This window comes from Rhincodon typus, chromosome 10, assembly GCF_021869965.1.
Source record: "Rhincodon typus isolate 14 chromosome 10, sRhiTyp1.1, whole genome shotgun sequence".
NCBI lineage: Eukaryota > Metazoa > Chordata > Chondrichthyes > Orectolobiformes > Rhincodontidae > Rhincodon > Rhincodon typus.
The window spans coordinates 20,435,305-20,447,943 of record NC_063341.1 but is presented as its reverse complement, the minus strand read 5'-3'; the positions used below and the strand labels follow the sequence as shown (position 1 = coordinate 20,447,943).

At 42.4% G+C, this 12,639-nt stretch overlaps 2 protein-coding genes across 7 annotated transcripts in view; one reads left to right on the top strand and one right to left on the bottom strand.

Annotated features, from left to right (window-relative positions):
• Window positions 1-12,639, top strand: part of LOC109927776 (G protein signaling modulator 2) — a 54,778-nt gene that overhangs the window by 36,332 nt on the left and 5,807 nt on the right. For 5 of the 6 annotated variants that reach the window (XM_048602195.1, XM_048602197.1, XM_020527790.2 and 2 more), the window contains 4 exons: window positions 1,154-1,224; window positions 3,919-4,089; window positions 5,924-6,080; window positions 12,208-12,413. In XM_048602195.1, the coding sequence (XP_048458152.1) occupies window positions 1,154-1,224; window positions 3,919-4,089; window positions 5,924-6,080; window positions 12,208-12,413 (605 nt within the window). Of the gene's footprint in view, window positions 1-1,153; window positions 1,225-3,918; window positions 4,090-5,923; window positions 6,081-6,663; window positions 7,455-12,207; window positions 12,414-12,639 lie in introns of those variants that run through there. The other variant, XM_048602198.1, reaches the window with a different exon arrangement.
• Window positions 10,066-12,639, bottom strand: part of clcc1 (chloride channel CLIC-like 1) — a 45,166-nt gene continuing 42,592 nt past the window's right edge. The window contains exons 12-13 of the transcript XR_007263090.1: window positions 11,464-11,598; window positions 10,066-10,311 (exon numbers count right to left, since the gene is read on the bottom strand). The gene's annotated coding sequence lies outside the window, so the exon portion shown is untranslated. The remainder of the gene's footprint in view (window positions 10,312-11,463; window positions 11,599-12,639) is intronic.

The following is a 12,639-nucleotide window of genomic DNA, read 5'->3' as shown; positions in this document are numbered from 1 at the left end:
TTAAACTGAATCTTTAATTTCATCTGCACAGGCTTATCTTTTTTAACATTCACAATTAATGAGGTGCTTCATATGGGTGAAACAATAAAGGAAGACCAGGCGTAGAGGCATCTAGGATAATGTGCATTTTTGGAAGATCCTGGTACTGGTCAAAATAATAACATAGTGATTTGGAAATTATTTTCAACATTTTACTGACATCAACTTTGTAAATTATTTGTTTAAAGTTTTAGCAAAGATTTTGGAGCTCAAGTTGTGGGTGAGGTTGTTGATTTACTCACCGAGCTGACTTGTTTTCGTTCAGATGTTTCATCACTATGCTAGGTAACATCAGTGAGGCAGTGTTACCTAGCATTGTGATGAAACGTCTGAACGAAAACAAGCCAGCTCGGTGAGCGAGTCCATAACCTCATAAATTATTTGTATTTTACTATGTATGAGCTTGATGGCTGAGTGGTTAGCACTGCTGCCTCACAGCGCCAGGGATTCAGGTTGGATTCCAGCCTCTGGTGATTGTCTGTGTCTGCATGGGTTTCTTCTGGCTGCTCTGGTTTCCTCCCATAGTCCAAAGATGTGCAGGCTCGGTGGATTGGTCATGCTAAATTGGACACCATGGGCAGGGTGTACAGGCTAGATGAATTAGCCAGGGGAAATGCAGGGTTACGTGGATAAGATAGGGGGTGGTGGGATGCTCTTTGGAGGGTCAGTATTGACTCAAATGTACTGAATGGCCTGCTTCTATACTGTAGGGATTCTATATATATATAAAATTAAAATGGAACTTTTAAGGGAAGTGAGTCGTGAAGTTTGGACAAATTTTTAAAAATGTAAATTGAAAGAGCTTTGCCTAGTTCATGGGTCACTCTGAACACACAGGAAGAGATCATAAGATCACTCTTTACACCTTCACTAAATAATACAAACACATCCTCAATTATAGTTTTCAGTTTGAAAGCAACACTTTGTTAAAATAAAAGTAATAACATTTTTGAGACATGGTTTTTCCCAGGGAACAGAAAATTCTAAGGCAGATTCTTTGCTGGAGTGAGAAAGTAGATAGGTGAACTTTATACTAGATGGTTATTACAGTTGGTAGTTAAAAATCAAGATCAAAGGCAACAGCAAAAACCCTCTTAATGATCTATTATTCTAGGTGCTCGACCAAGCTTAGGCCGCCGACGAAGTATGGAAAAAATGGAACTAATGAAGCTAACACCAGATAAGGTACTGGCATAATTTTCTAAAAAAAAATTCAACAACTTACAACCTCTTGTGACACAAGGAAGGATACTTGTATATAAGTTTGGACCAACATGGAAGATTTTTAAAGAGCATGTTAAAGGGAGACTAGTATGCTTAGAGGTTTAAGGAGAGAAGTCAACCGACCGAGGCCCAGAAAGCTAGGTGCAGCTAATCAGTAGGAGATTCCAAGTAATTGGGATGCACAAGTGACCAGAATTGGTGAATACTTGGGTCTCGGATGTATGAACAGAGGAGGTTACAGACATAGGGAGGAATAATGCTGTAGAGAGATTTGAGCACACGTGTGAAAATGTTATGTTTGAGGTGTGAGTAGACTGGGAGTCCGTGTAGACCCCTAAGGGCTAAATGCGATTTGATCTAAATTTAGAATTTAGGGCAGCTCAGGTGGGATCTGTGCAAAGAAACTGATTACTGGACAAAGTCTATGTCTAGAATCAACAAGAAAACTTAATAGACTGAGATGGTTCTGGACCAGAATCCTGCAACCATCCTGCTTTGATTTGAATTAAGTTTTTTGAGTGGGAGAATCTGAGCATCCCCTTCCTAACCCTAAGAATGTTTCAACTGTCTTCAGTGATGTGCAAGTTCCCTTTTGATCGGTGCTAACTGGCTGACAAGCAGTGTTTGCAGCCACTGATTTCTTAACCTTATGATAGGCATGCATCCAGTAAGTAATGAGGTTCAGGCTAGCAGTTTATCATTATTAGTAGAACAAGTTGCTAGGACCAATTTCACATTTTTGGGCATGACTGAATTTCTGGGCCTGCAACTTTTGCTTTTCTTATTAGCCAATGGGGTTGGCAAAATTAACTAATTCTTTTCTGACTGGATAAATTCTACACCTGGTAAATCAAAATGCGATTTTGGCTTTTCTGGTTGTAAAAGTAGCTCATCCAGCAAGGGTCTATTTTGTAACATTTCAGGACAATTGTCACTTGGAGTTAGAACCTTCACCTACCCTGTTAACTCTAGTGGTTGATTTCTTGTAACTGTCAGAAATTTATTGTTGGGCAGCTGAAGTACTTGTATGAAACCACTGGTAGATCTTTTTCAGTTCTGATGACATATTTGATACCCTGATTTATAATTTAAAGTAACACATGGGTAAAGCTTGTGTTATGCATGTCATATTCCTGTGTACTGGCATTCTGATGTGGACTCGGAAACAGCAGAAATAGTTGTTAAATGATACAGTGAATCTTTGTCAGTGTCCCGATCTGCTGCAGCTAATGAGATCAGTGCAGATTGCTTGATTTCTTGAGTGCTAAGGCAGCCAGCAGCATTAGCCACACTTTTGTCTAGGCTACAGTCGGGTAAATAACTGGCACCAGTTTGAATGCTGTCTGTCTCAATTGTAACTGTTGTTAGCAGAATGATGAATTTTTAGTCTCATGTTCTATAATGTTGAAGAGTGCTAATTCGTCTAGTTTCTGTTTGGCTTCATATAACGTTGTACAAGGTGAAGACCCTTTTGAGTTCTAAATGGGACTGAATTAAAATAATAAGTGATCAAATGCTCAGGGTTATGCTTCCAGACTAAATTGAAGTGTTTTACTAAATATTTACAATAATTGTTCTATTAATCAGAGACTTTATGGACATGGAAACAGTACACTAAATGACAGCAGTAAATAGCTTTTTTAATCCAGAAATGCCAGTGCAAAGTGAGGAGGTGAAAGGGCATATGTTGTATCTCCTGTGCTTGCACAGGAAACTGCCATGGGAAGGAGAAGCAGATATTAAGAATGATTAAATGAGTGGAGCATGACCTGCTGAAGATGTGGTTAGTTAGGTATGGTGTTGGGTGAGTGAGGGATGAAAGCAGAAGTGTGAAAATGGGCCACTGACCATGGTGAAAAGGAATTCTTAGTTGAGGAAAAAGGAAGATGTATCAGAAGCATTGAGTGGAATTTGTCACGTCCTGAAAAAAATGTGATGGAGAATATACAATTACAGCTTTCCTAAACATTTCCAGGTATATTCAGTTGCCAAGATAATTGCCTAAGCCTGGAAAGTCCATAGAGTTGTCGAGGTGCAGAAAAAGGCCCTCTGGCCCATCGAGTCTGCATCAGTCAAAAACAACACTTAATTATTCTGATCCCATTTTCCAGCAGTTGGCCCATAGCAATGTATGCCTTAGTATCATAGTATACGTCTAAATACTTATTAAATGTTGAGGGTTTCTGCCTCTACCACTCCTACAGGCAGTGAGTTCTAGATTCTAATAAATGTCTGAGTGAAGAAGGTTTTCCTCACATCCCTCCTAAACCTCCTGTCCCCAGGTCACTGATCCCTCCACCAAGCAGAAAAGTTTTTTTTTTTTTGTTTATTTTTTTTCCCCTGTTTGCTCTGTCTATGCTTCAGTGTCAATGCAGTATCAAACTTGAAGGATATATCTGAGGCTGAAAGTTAATCTACAAAATACTGAATATTACCGCCTAGTGAAGGCAAATTGTTTTGCCATCTTTCTTCTAATTCTTCAGGACAGATCAGAGTGGATGGTGGGCAGGATGAACTGCTCAATTCAAACTCCCAGCTTATCCCTTTTCTCTTCCCCCATTTCAGTGCCTATCAAACATTCAGTTGCCATGTTTTAAAGAATTTTAATATGCAGGTTTTATAATTGAAAACATTGAATTCAATTATTTTACCCAGGTTCAAAACTGGAATAGTGAAATTCTTGTGAAACAGAAACCTGCACTTTGGAAGCCGTCAACTAAGTTACTGTTTCTAAATCGATTCAGGGGCAAAAAGCATAAAAGTAACAGTTCATCTGCTAAAGTTCTTAAGGACATAAATGATGCTAGAGTTCATGTTCCTCAAAAGGTAAGCTTTGTTACAATACTTTATTTTCATTGTTTGCATCTTGTAATTTGCAAAATTATACATAACACACAACTTGTTGTGTATGATAGTGTGTAATGATCCGTGCTGATGGTAGTTATAGAATTAAATCTGGCTTGATAAATCGTGTATGTTTAATTTTGGTTAACGTGGTAGTCAGTTACTAAAACATCATTACATGAGGCTGCAGAACTTTTTAAAATAACGATAGAAGTCTTATAGAGGAAAAGAAATTACAGAGTAGCTAAATATAAAATAGTTTGAAATACCTTTAAAAACACTTAGCAAAACAAAAGCTCATCCCTTTTTCCTGACCATTACAGAAACATAGAAAATAGGAGCTGGAGTAGGCAGCCCTTGATCCTCCACTATCATCATGACTGATTATTCAACTCAGTACCCTTTTTTCCACTTTTTCACCAGATGCTTTGATCCCTTTAGCCCAAATAACTATATCTAACTGAGAATCATAGTCATACAGCATGGAAACAGACCCTTTGTTCAAACCAGTCCATACTAACCATAATTTCAAACTAAACTAGTCTCACCTGTCTGTGCTTGGCCCATATCCCTCCACACATTTCTTACTCATGTATTTTTTCAAATGTCTTTCAAACATTGTAACTGTACCTGCATCCACCACTGTTTTTTAAAAAAAAAAAGTTGCCCCTCATGTCTTTAAATCTTTCTCCTCACCTTAAAAATAAGGCCACTAGTCTTGAAATCCCCCACCCCAGGGAAAAGACACCTGCCATTCACCTTATTTGTGGCTCCAATGGTCTTATAAACTTCTATAAGGTCACTCCTCAATCTCCTACACTCTAGTGAAAAAAGTCCCAGCATTCCAATCTGTATTTATATCACCAACCCTCCATTCCTAGCAACATCCTGGTAAATCTCTTCTGAACCCTCTCCAGCTTAACAATATCCTTCCTATAACAGGATGACCAGACCTGGACACAGTACTCCAGAAAAGAAACAAAAAACATTATGCCTCCACTCGCATTGCAGAAAAATGAACAATTCCATCTGAAAACAGAAACATGAAAAATTAAGATCAGTGTATGCCAAGGTGGGGTGGGGAAGAAAAGGGAAGAGTTTGCGGACTGAATTTGTTGAATTGTTTAGAAAGCTGTATAGTACCTGATCAGATGAGGTGTCATTACTCCAGCTTACCTTGAGCTTCGAGCACTGCAGCAGGCTGAGGTCAGAAACATAGACCAAAGTGGTGAACTAAAATGGCAAGTATCCAGAATCTGAATTGGGTTTAATGTGCTGAGTAGAGATGTTTCACAAAATAGTCTCTTCAATGTGAGGAGACTGCATGGTGAAGAGCAAATATGGTATGGTGAATTGGAAGAAATACAAGTAAATTATTGTCTCACCACTGGAAGAAGTGTTCAGGGCTTTGAATAGTGAGAGGAAAAGGGCATTTTATGGGAAAAGGATGAAGTATTAGGGTTAGTTAAGGAGTGAATCAGGAGGTTGTAGTGGGAACACTACCTTTGGACTGCTGACTGGATTGGTGGCAATGTGCTGGAAGTGGCAGAAATGGCAGATGATCTACTGAATTTGAAAGCTGGAGGAGTGGAAAGTGAGGGCAAGAGAACCTGTTATTGCATGTTTTCAGCGGGGGTACAGGGAAGGAGTGACTGTGTGTGTGAAAAATGGGTCAGACATTGTCAAAGGCGCCGAGAACCACTTGCCATGAAGACCCCTTTTTCTGGTGTTTATATGGCACATGCTTTGTATAACTTATATAGAACCTGCTAAATACTGTAGTCATTGTACAATTTCCAACCGTTTTTGTTTTCAGAGAATCAATCCCAGTATGGTAGGAGATGAAGGATTTTTTGACTTACTGAGCCGATTTCAGAGCAATCGGATGGATGATCAACGATGCTCATTCACAAACAGTCAGAAAGGGTTGATAAGTAACACACCAGCCTCATCGACCCCACCTAAAATATTTGGTGAGTGTGAATTTCTGGGTACTCTATTACTTCTCTTGATTGTATCCATATATTGCCTCCTTTCAGTTTATTTCTTTTGAATATTTTGTACTTTGCTCATGTTTTTAGCCTATTCTTTTGTCAGTGTGGTGTTTCTAGCATTTTAGTTTTGACTGGAAGCAGTCTTGATAACAAGCTTAGACTGAATCTCCACCTCTTTATTCTTTTTGTTTTACATTTCTAAAAGAAGGATATCAAAAAATTGGGTTAATAGCAAGATGGAATTTTCCCAACTATATTTATTTGTAATGCCACTCTTGACAACAAATTTACTATAAAGGTTATGTTAAGAATTGTGGCATACTTCATTCAATTGCAGACCAAATGTATCCAGAAGCACTAGGCTCAGACAGATCTACAGTGAACATGACTTTAATATGCCAGCTGCAAGAGAAGTGCAGGGAACAGGATATAATTCTTACCTTGCTTTAATGGATCTCAGTAAAGCAATCAACACTGTCAATAGGCATGAATAGATAAAACTTTGAGGAAACTAGCTGTTCCATTAAACTCCTTTAATCACATTCTCTCCTTTTCACAACAGCATGACCTCCAACCATTTCAGAGCAAAGAATGGAGCGAATCTGGCATGCGTCCTAGCTGCACTGTTATTTTCTTCTCCATGCTCTTGACCTTTGCCAAGTCAGAGAACAAACTCTGTATTCTATCCAGGATGAAAGTGAAGATAAAAACGTAGCCTGATGCTGTGCTTGTTGACTGCAATGGAAACTCAGTAACACAGCCTCAGAATGGATTACATCTCTGAAACCTAACTTGCCCTCCTTTTTGTCCAATCCAATAACATTTATAGTGTCACATCTACAGCAAGGATCACACTTAAAAAACATGTAGTGGTTAGGAAATTTTGCTTCCTGTAAATTTTGACTCTTGATGCAGAAACTGATACATAGAGGGAAAGAAGCTACCACCTTGGGCCATGATACATGCATGGAAATATGGCAAGATGACTGTTAGGCCTCAAACAGCAATTTTCTCTTGTGCACACCTGTGAAATGTGGTCAACTTATGGCTATTTAGAAAGGAAGCTTTCACAATTTAACGTCTGTTTGTAGCATTTTGTTGACTAAATTACTAATGCAACAGTCCTCTCTAAGGAAAATCTCCTCTGCTGGCTTAGGCACTTTTGCAGGAAGGCAGGCATGTGCAACTCGAGGATTTTCTGTATAATGAGCTAGCTGGAGCCAGACAAATCTTTGCTTCTTGGATTTTTGTCATCATTGATGGTCCCTCGCAGACGAGGATAATTTTCTTCCACACGGTGACTCCGTAGGTGGCTGTACAGACCCGAGCGCTTCCACTGGCTCTGTTACACTTGGGACGGAAGGTGGTCGCGGGAAAGGGTGGGTGGGGCACTGATGTGGCAGCATGCTCCTTATACTGTTTTCACCTGGCATCTGCTTTTTCCCCAACAGCAAGTTTCTAGGTACTTGCAACCCTTGCGGATATTCCTCCTCCAATTTGGATAGTCTTGGGCCAGTGATTTCTGTGTATGTGGGAGTGCTGCACTTCAGCGGTGAGGCCTTGAGGGTATCAACTTCCTGCTGTTTCGGAGCTGGAAGTAGAGCACCTGCTTGGGGAGTCTCGTGTTGGTCATGTGGACAATGTGCCCAGCCCATCGCAGCTGATCAAAGATGGTCAGTGCCTCGATGCTGGGGATTTTGGCCTGGTCGAGGAAGTTGGTATTAGTGCATCTATCTTCCCAGCAGATTCACAGGATCTTGTGCAGACAGTGGAGGTACTGCTCCAGTGCTTTCAGGTGTCTGCTGTAAACTGTCCACATCTCGGAGCCATAGGGGAGGGCAGGAACTGCCACAGCTCTGTAAACCATGATTTTGGGGTCAGATTTTTGTTGTTTCGAACGCCCTTTTCCTCGCATGGCCGAAGGCTGTGCTAGCACACTGGAGACATTGCTGGATCTCTTCAATAGCTGCTGTGGCTGACAGGACATTTGAGGTATTGGAAGTGGTTAATGTTCTCCCTGCAGACCTTGATTAAAGGTTTGCTCCATAAGCCAGGGCAGCTTGGTGGAGGACCTTCATTTCACGGACGTTCAGGGTGAGACCAATGCTCTCCTGTACCTCCATAAATGTGCTGATGTTGGTTTGGAATACATCTCTGAGATTGCACTTACACAAACATCATCTGCTTAATGCAGCTCGATGATACTAACACTGGTTGGGGTGACTTTAGTTTCGGTTTGAAGGCAGTGGTTGAATAATTTCCTGCTGGTTCAGTAAGTAGCTCCTGTCAGCAATGAGGTGAAGCATTGCAGTGAGATTGATCAGGAACATTGTTGGGGTGATGATGCAACCTTGCTTGATACCAGTCTGAATGGGGAATGCTGGTGGAGCCATTTGTCATTATCATCACTTTCTGTATTTGTGGAGCAGGCGAAGGATGGTGGCAAGCTTCATGTTGCAACTAAAGTGGTGGAAGGTGCTCCACAGTGCTTTCTGATTGACGATGACAAAGGCCTTTGTAAAGTCAAAGAAGACCATATACGGGGGTAGGTTCTTATCTCTGTACTTCTCCTACAGCTATGATCCGTTGAAAAATCATATCCATTGTGTCCCTCTGTGGCTGAAAGCCACACTGCGATTCTGGGAGAAGTTCCTCAGCCACAGGGGCAGGATACTTGAGGGGGACCTTGGCCATGACTTTTCAAATGGTTGACAGTAGGGAGATTCCCTGTAGTTAGCACAGTCCAACTTATGAGCTATTACCAAAAGGGGAAAAACTGTGGCATCTTGGAGCTCTTCCCAAATGTGCTCCTCCTTCCAGATAAGGCAGACAGGAGCTCATAGCAGCTGCAGGAGCTCTTCGTCTCCTCTAGTGGGGTTACCATCTGCCTCCGACAGCCTCGTTATTCTCTATTTCTTGCAGGGCTGGGGTGTTGCTGAGGTTGTGGCATGTAGCATGTTGTGGGATGTGTTCAAGGATGTCCAGATCAATGACAGAGGTCTCTGAAGTCACGTTTTCCCCCACCCACCCCAGCGTTATTTGATGACTTCTTTGTCTTTGAGAGTCACTCTGACCTTGGTTAGCAATGGGGTGGGGCCTTGGGTGTTTGGTCCGTAGATGGTTGACAGCACAGAAAAAATCCTGCATATTATGGTTGTCAGTTATTCATTGGGCCTTCAGTGCTTTCTCCATTCACCACTTCTTTTTAATGTCGTGGGTTTATTGTTGGACCTCAGCCTTCAGTCATCTGTAGGCCTGCCTTCTGAGTGTGGTTGCTGTTTTACACTTAAAAATGCCATGCACTTCCAGCTTTTCATTTCTTGGATCTCCTGATCATTCTTATCAAACTAGTCTTGGTACTTGCTGATTGTGACCAGCTGAGTTTTCGCAGGCATTGATGATGGCAGTCTTGAGGGCAGTTCAGAGGCTGTTGGGATTCTGCAACTCGGTGTTTCCGAGGGCTGCTAGGTTTGAGGAGAGGAGTTGGTTGTATGAGGCTATTTTTTTTCCTGGATCTTTGAGTGCCTCAATGTTGAACATCTTGCGGTACTGCTTCTGTTATCTCCACAGTGACGGGGCTATCTTTACATTGATTCTGGCTCCGATCAGTCGATGGTCCATCCAGCAGTTGTCGGCTCCTGTAATGGCACGGGTGATTTTTTTAACATCTTTCCGATCCCTCACTCTGATGACGTAACTGAGGAGGTGCCAGTGTTTGGAGGATAGGTGCTGCCACCTTGTCTTGTATTTGTCCCTTTGGCGAAACAATGTTGGTGATAAGTTGGTTGTGTTTGCAGCATTTGGCCAGGAGAAGGGTGATGTTGGCATTTTGCTTCCCTACTCCCTCTTTCCTGATTTACATCACCGTTCTCCCCACACACCCCCCCCCCCCCCCCCCCCCCCCCCCACCAAAGGTCTGCACTTTTGCTGACCCTGGAGTTGAAGTTGCCAAGAGCGATTTAGTTTGTCTGCTGCAGGAACTGGTGATAGATCGGTCAAGGTTGGAGTAGAATTCCTCCTTATCCTCAGCTGCTGCATTGAGCATTGGTGCGTATGCACTGAATACTGTGACATATTTGGTTCTGAGCAAGGGTGAGGCAGAGTGTCATCAGGTGTTCACTTATTCTACAGAGTGAGTCTATCAGTTAGTCCACCAGTTCGTTTTTGATGGCGAAGCCAACTCCATGGATGCGGCGCTCTTCAGCTTTGCCTTTCCACAAAAAAGAGAGACAAAAGGTGGTGGCTATAGAGTGGCGATATCAATAGAGTAGTGCCTGAATTTCTGGGCAGTAATGGTGATGCGGCGTTCTGGTTTGTCACTGGCAGGACTGACCAGAAGGGTCCTGACATTCCTGGTCCTGAACTTCATCCTGAGGGTGTGGAAGGTGCCTGTGTGAGAGTTCTTTTTAATGTGGGGAAGCTGTTGTACAGTGGCTACCATGTGGGCTTAACACCCAAAGTCATGGTCCAGTGGTGAGGCAGGATCCAAGAGAACCGTAGACAACGCAATGCCATTTTGGCTTGGATTGCCAGTGGTGGAGTGCAGACAAGCAGTTTGGTGCTAGGAGCGCCTCCTGTTGGGGTAGTGTGAGGTCTGATGTGAGGCAGGGGAGAAGACAAGAAGGACAGGACAGTGGCGGCCATTGTGCTGGTCCCTCTCACTTTGTGAAATCACAATCACTGGCGTGGGGAGTTTATAAAAGCACTGGGCTGAGGGCATTTATGAAAGCACAAACTGGGTGGGGGGTGTTATGACTGGTCTGTGGAGTGTTATAAAAACTACTGGGGGTTGTAAATACTATATGGGCAGTGGAAATATATGAACAGGAGGTTGGACAGGTTATATGATCACTTGAGGCTTATAAAAGCACTGGGTTGGGGGTGTGCTTATATAACCACTGGGCCTGGGCTAGGGGAATGTTGGAAAAATCTCACTGCAGCATCAGCAACAGGAGCTGGAGGTAAGCGGGTAGACTGCTAGGCTCTATTCCAAACACAAGCCCAGCTTGGCTGCCAGGAAATAGGAGAAGTGATTCTTAGGTCTCAGTCCCAGGAGCTATGTGAGCAGGAGAGGTCACACAGAGCACGAGAGAGAGAGAAGGTAATGAAGGGAGGGCAGGCAGGCAGTTGCGTGCTCAGCAGTTGGTTATCAGCCAGGTTATCTTTGCCATCTTTTGCCCAGATTTTTGTAAAAGTGACATGAAGACTCTAAATATTGATTTTTCACATGTGGGAGATACTTGCCATTACCTGTGGGCTGGTGTGTACCTCCATGCATCATGGTAACATGCACCAAAACTGATGACAATCTAAAACACCACCTGATAACCACTTCATAGGTAGAATTTGTTGCAGAACTTACCGCTCTCGGATTGGTCTCTTAAGCCATTGACAAAAGTGCACGATGTGAAATGATCCCATCACCAAGGATTTGGTTCATATCCATCAACTTGCCTAGATGGAAGGTTGCTGAGTCACTCATTAGACCTGCGATGACCTTTAAAGAAAAGGTTTGTTGTAGTATTAGCTCCCTGGATTTAGACTGCATGTATAAATTGGAATTGTCTGTTTGACTTCAGATGTGTTCAATGAGCAAATTGCTGTTTAACTATGTCAAGGTTACTAGGACTATACCTTTTTAGGAGAGGTGATGGCCTAGTGGTTATATTGCTGGACTGTTAATCCGGAGACCCAGGTAATGTTCTGGGAACCCAGGTTTGAATCCTGCAGCGGCAGGTGGTGGAATTTGGAATCAATAAAAAATCTGGAAGCAGGAGACTAATGATGACCACGAATCCGTTGTTGATTGTCAGGAAAAACCCATCTCGTTCATGAATGTCCTTTTACAGAAGGAAATTGCCATCCTTACCTGATCTGACCTATATGTGACTCCAGACCCACAGCAATGTGGTTGACTCCTAACCACCCTGTGTGCGATTAGGGATTATCAATAAATGCTGACCTAGCCTGCGATGCCCTCATATATGAATGAATTTTTAAAAATTTAAACCGGTCAGAGAAAATCAAGCCCTTTTTGAGGGTTCAGTTTGTACATTTTTGTGCTAAAATGAATATATCTCCAATAACCTTGCTGTTTCTACTTCAGGTACCTCACCTCAGACAGGTGAGTTTTTGGATCTGCTTGCAAGCTCCCAGAGCCGTCGACTAGATGATCAACGTGCAAGCACTGGCAATCTTCCAGGTTTACGGCTAGACCAACATAATAGTCACTCTGTACTTAGTCACCTGATCACCAGTGCAGACAGCAAGGAGCCAGATGATTCTTTCTTTGACATGCTGGTAAAATGTCAGGTAAGCCAAACTTTAATACCAGGCATCTTTAAGCAAATGTTGTGGTTCCTAAACCTTGCTTCATCCCCCCTGTTTTCTACAAAGGCAAAGTTTTCATTGAGAATCATGCCAACCTCTTGTGCCTCCACTCTGTGATACAAAGCTGGATATGAGGGTGAACTATGAGGAGGATGCAGAGGTGCCTCTGTGAGATTTGGACAAGTTGAGAGTGGTAAAAGCACAGCAG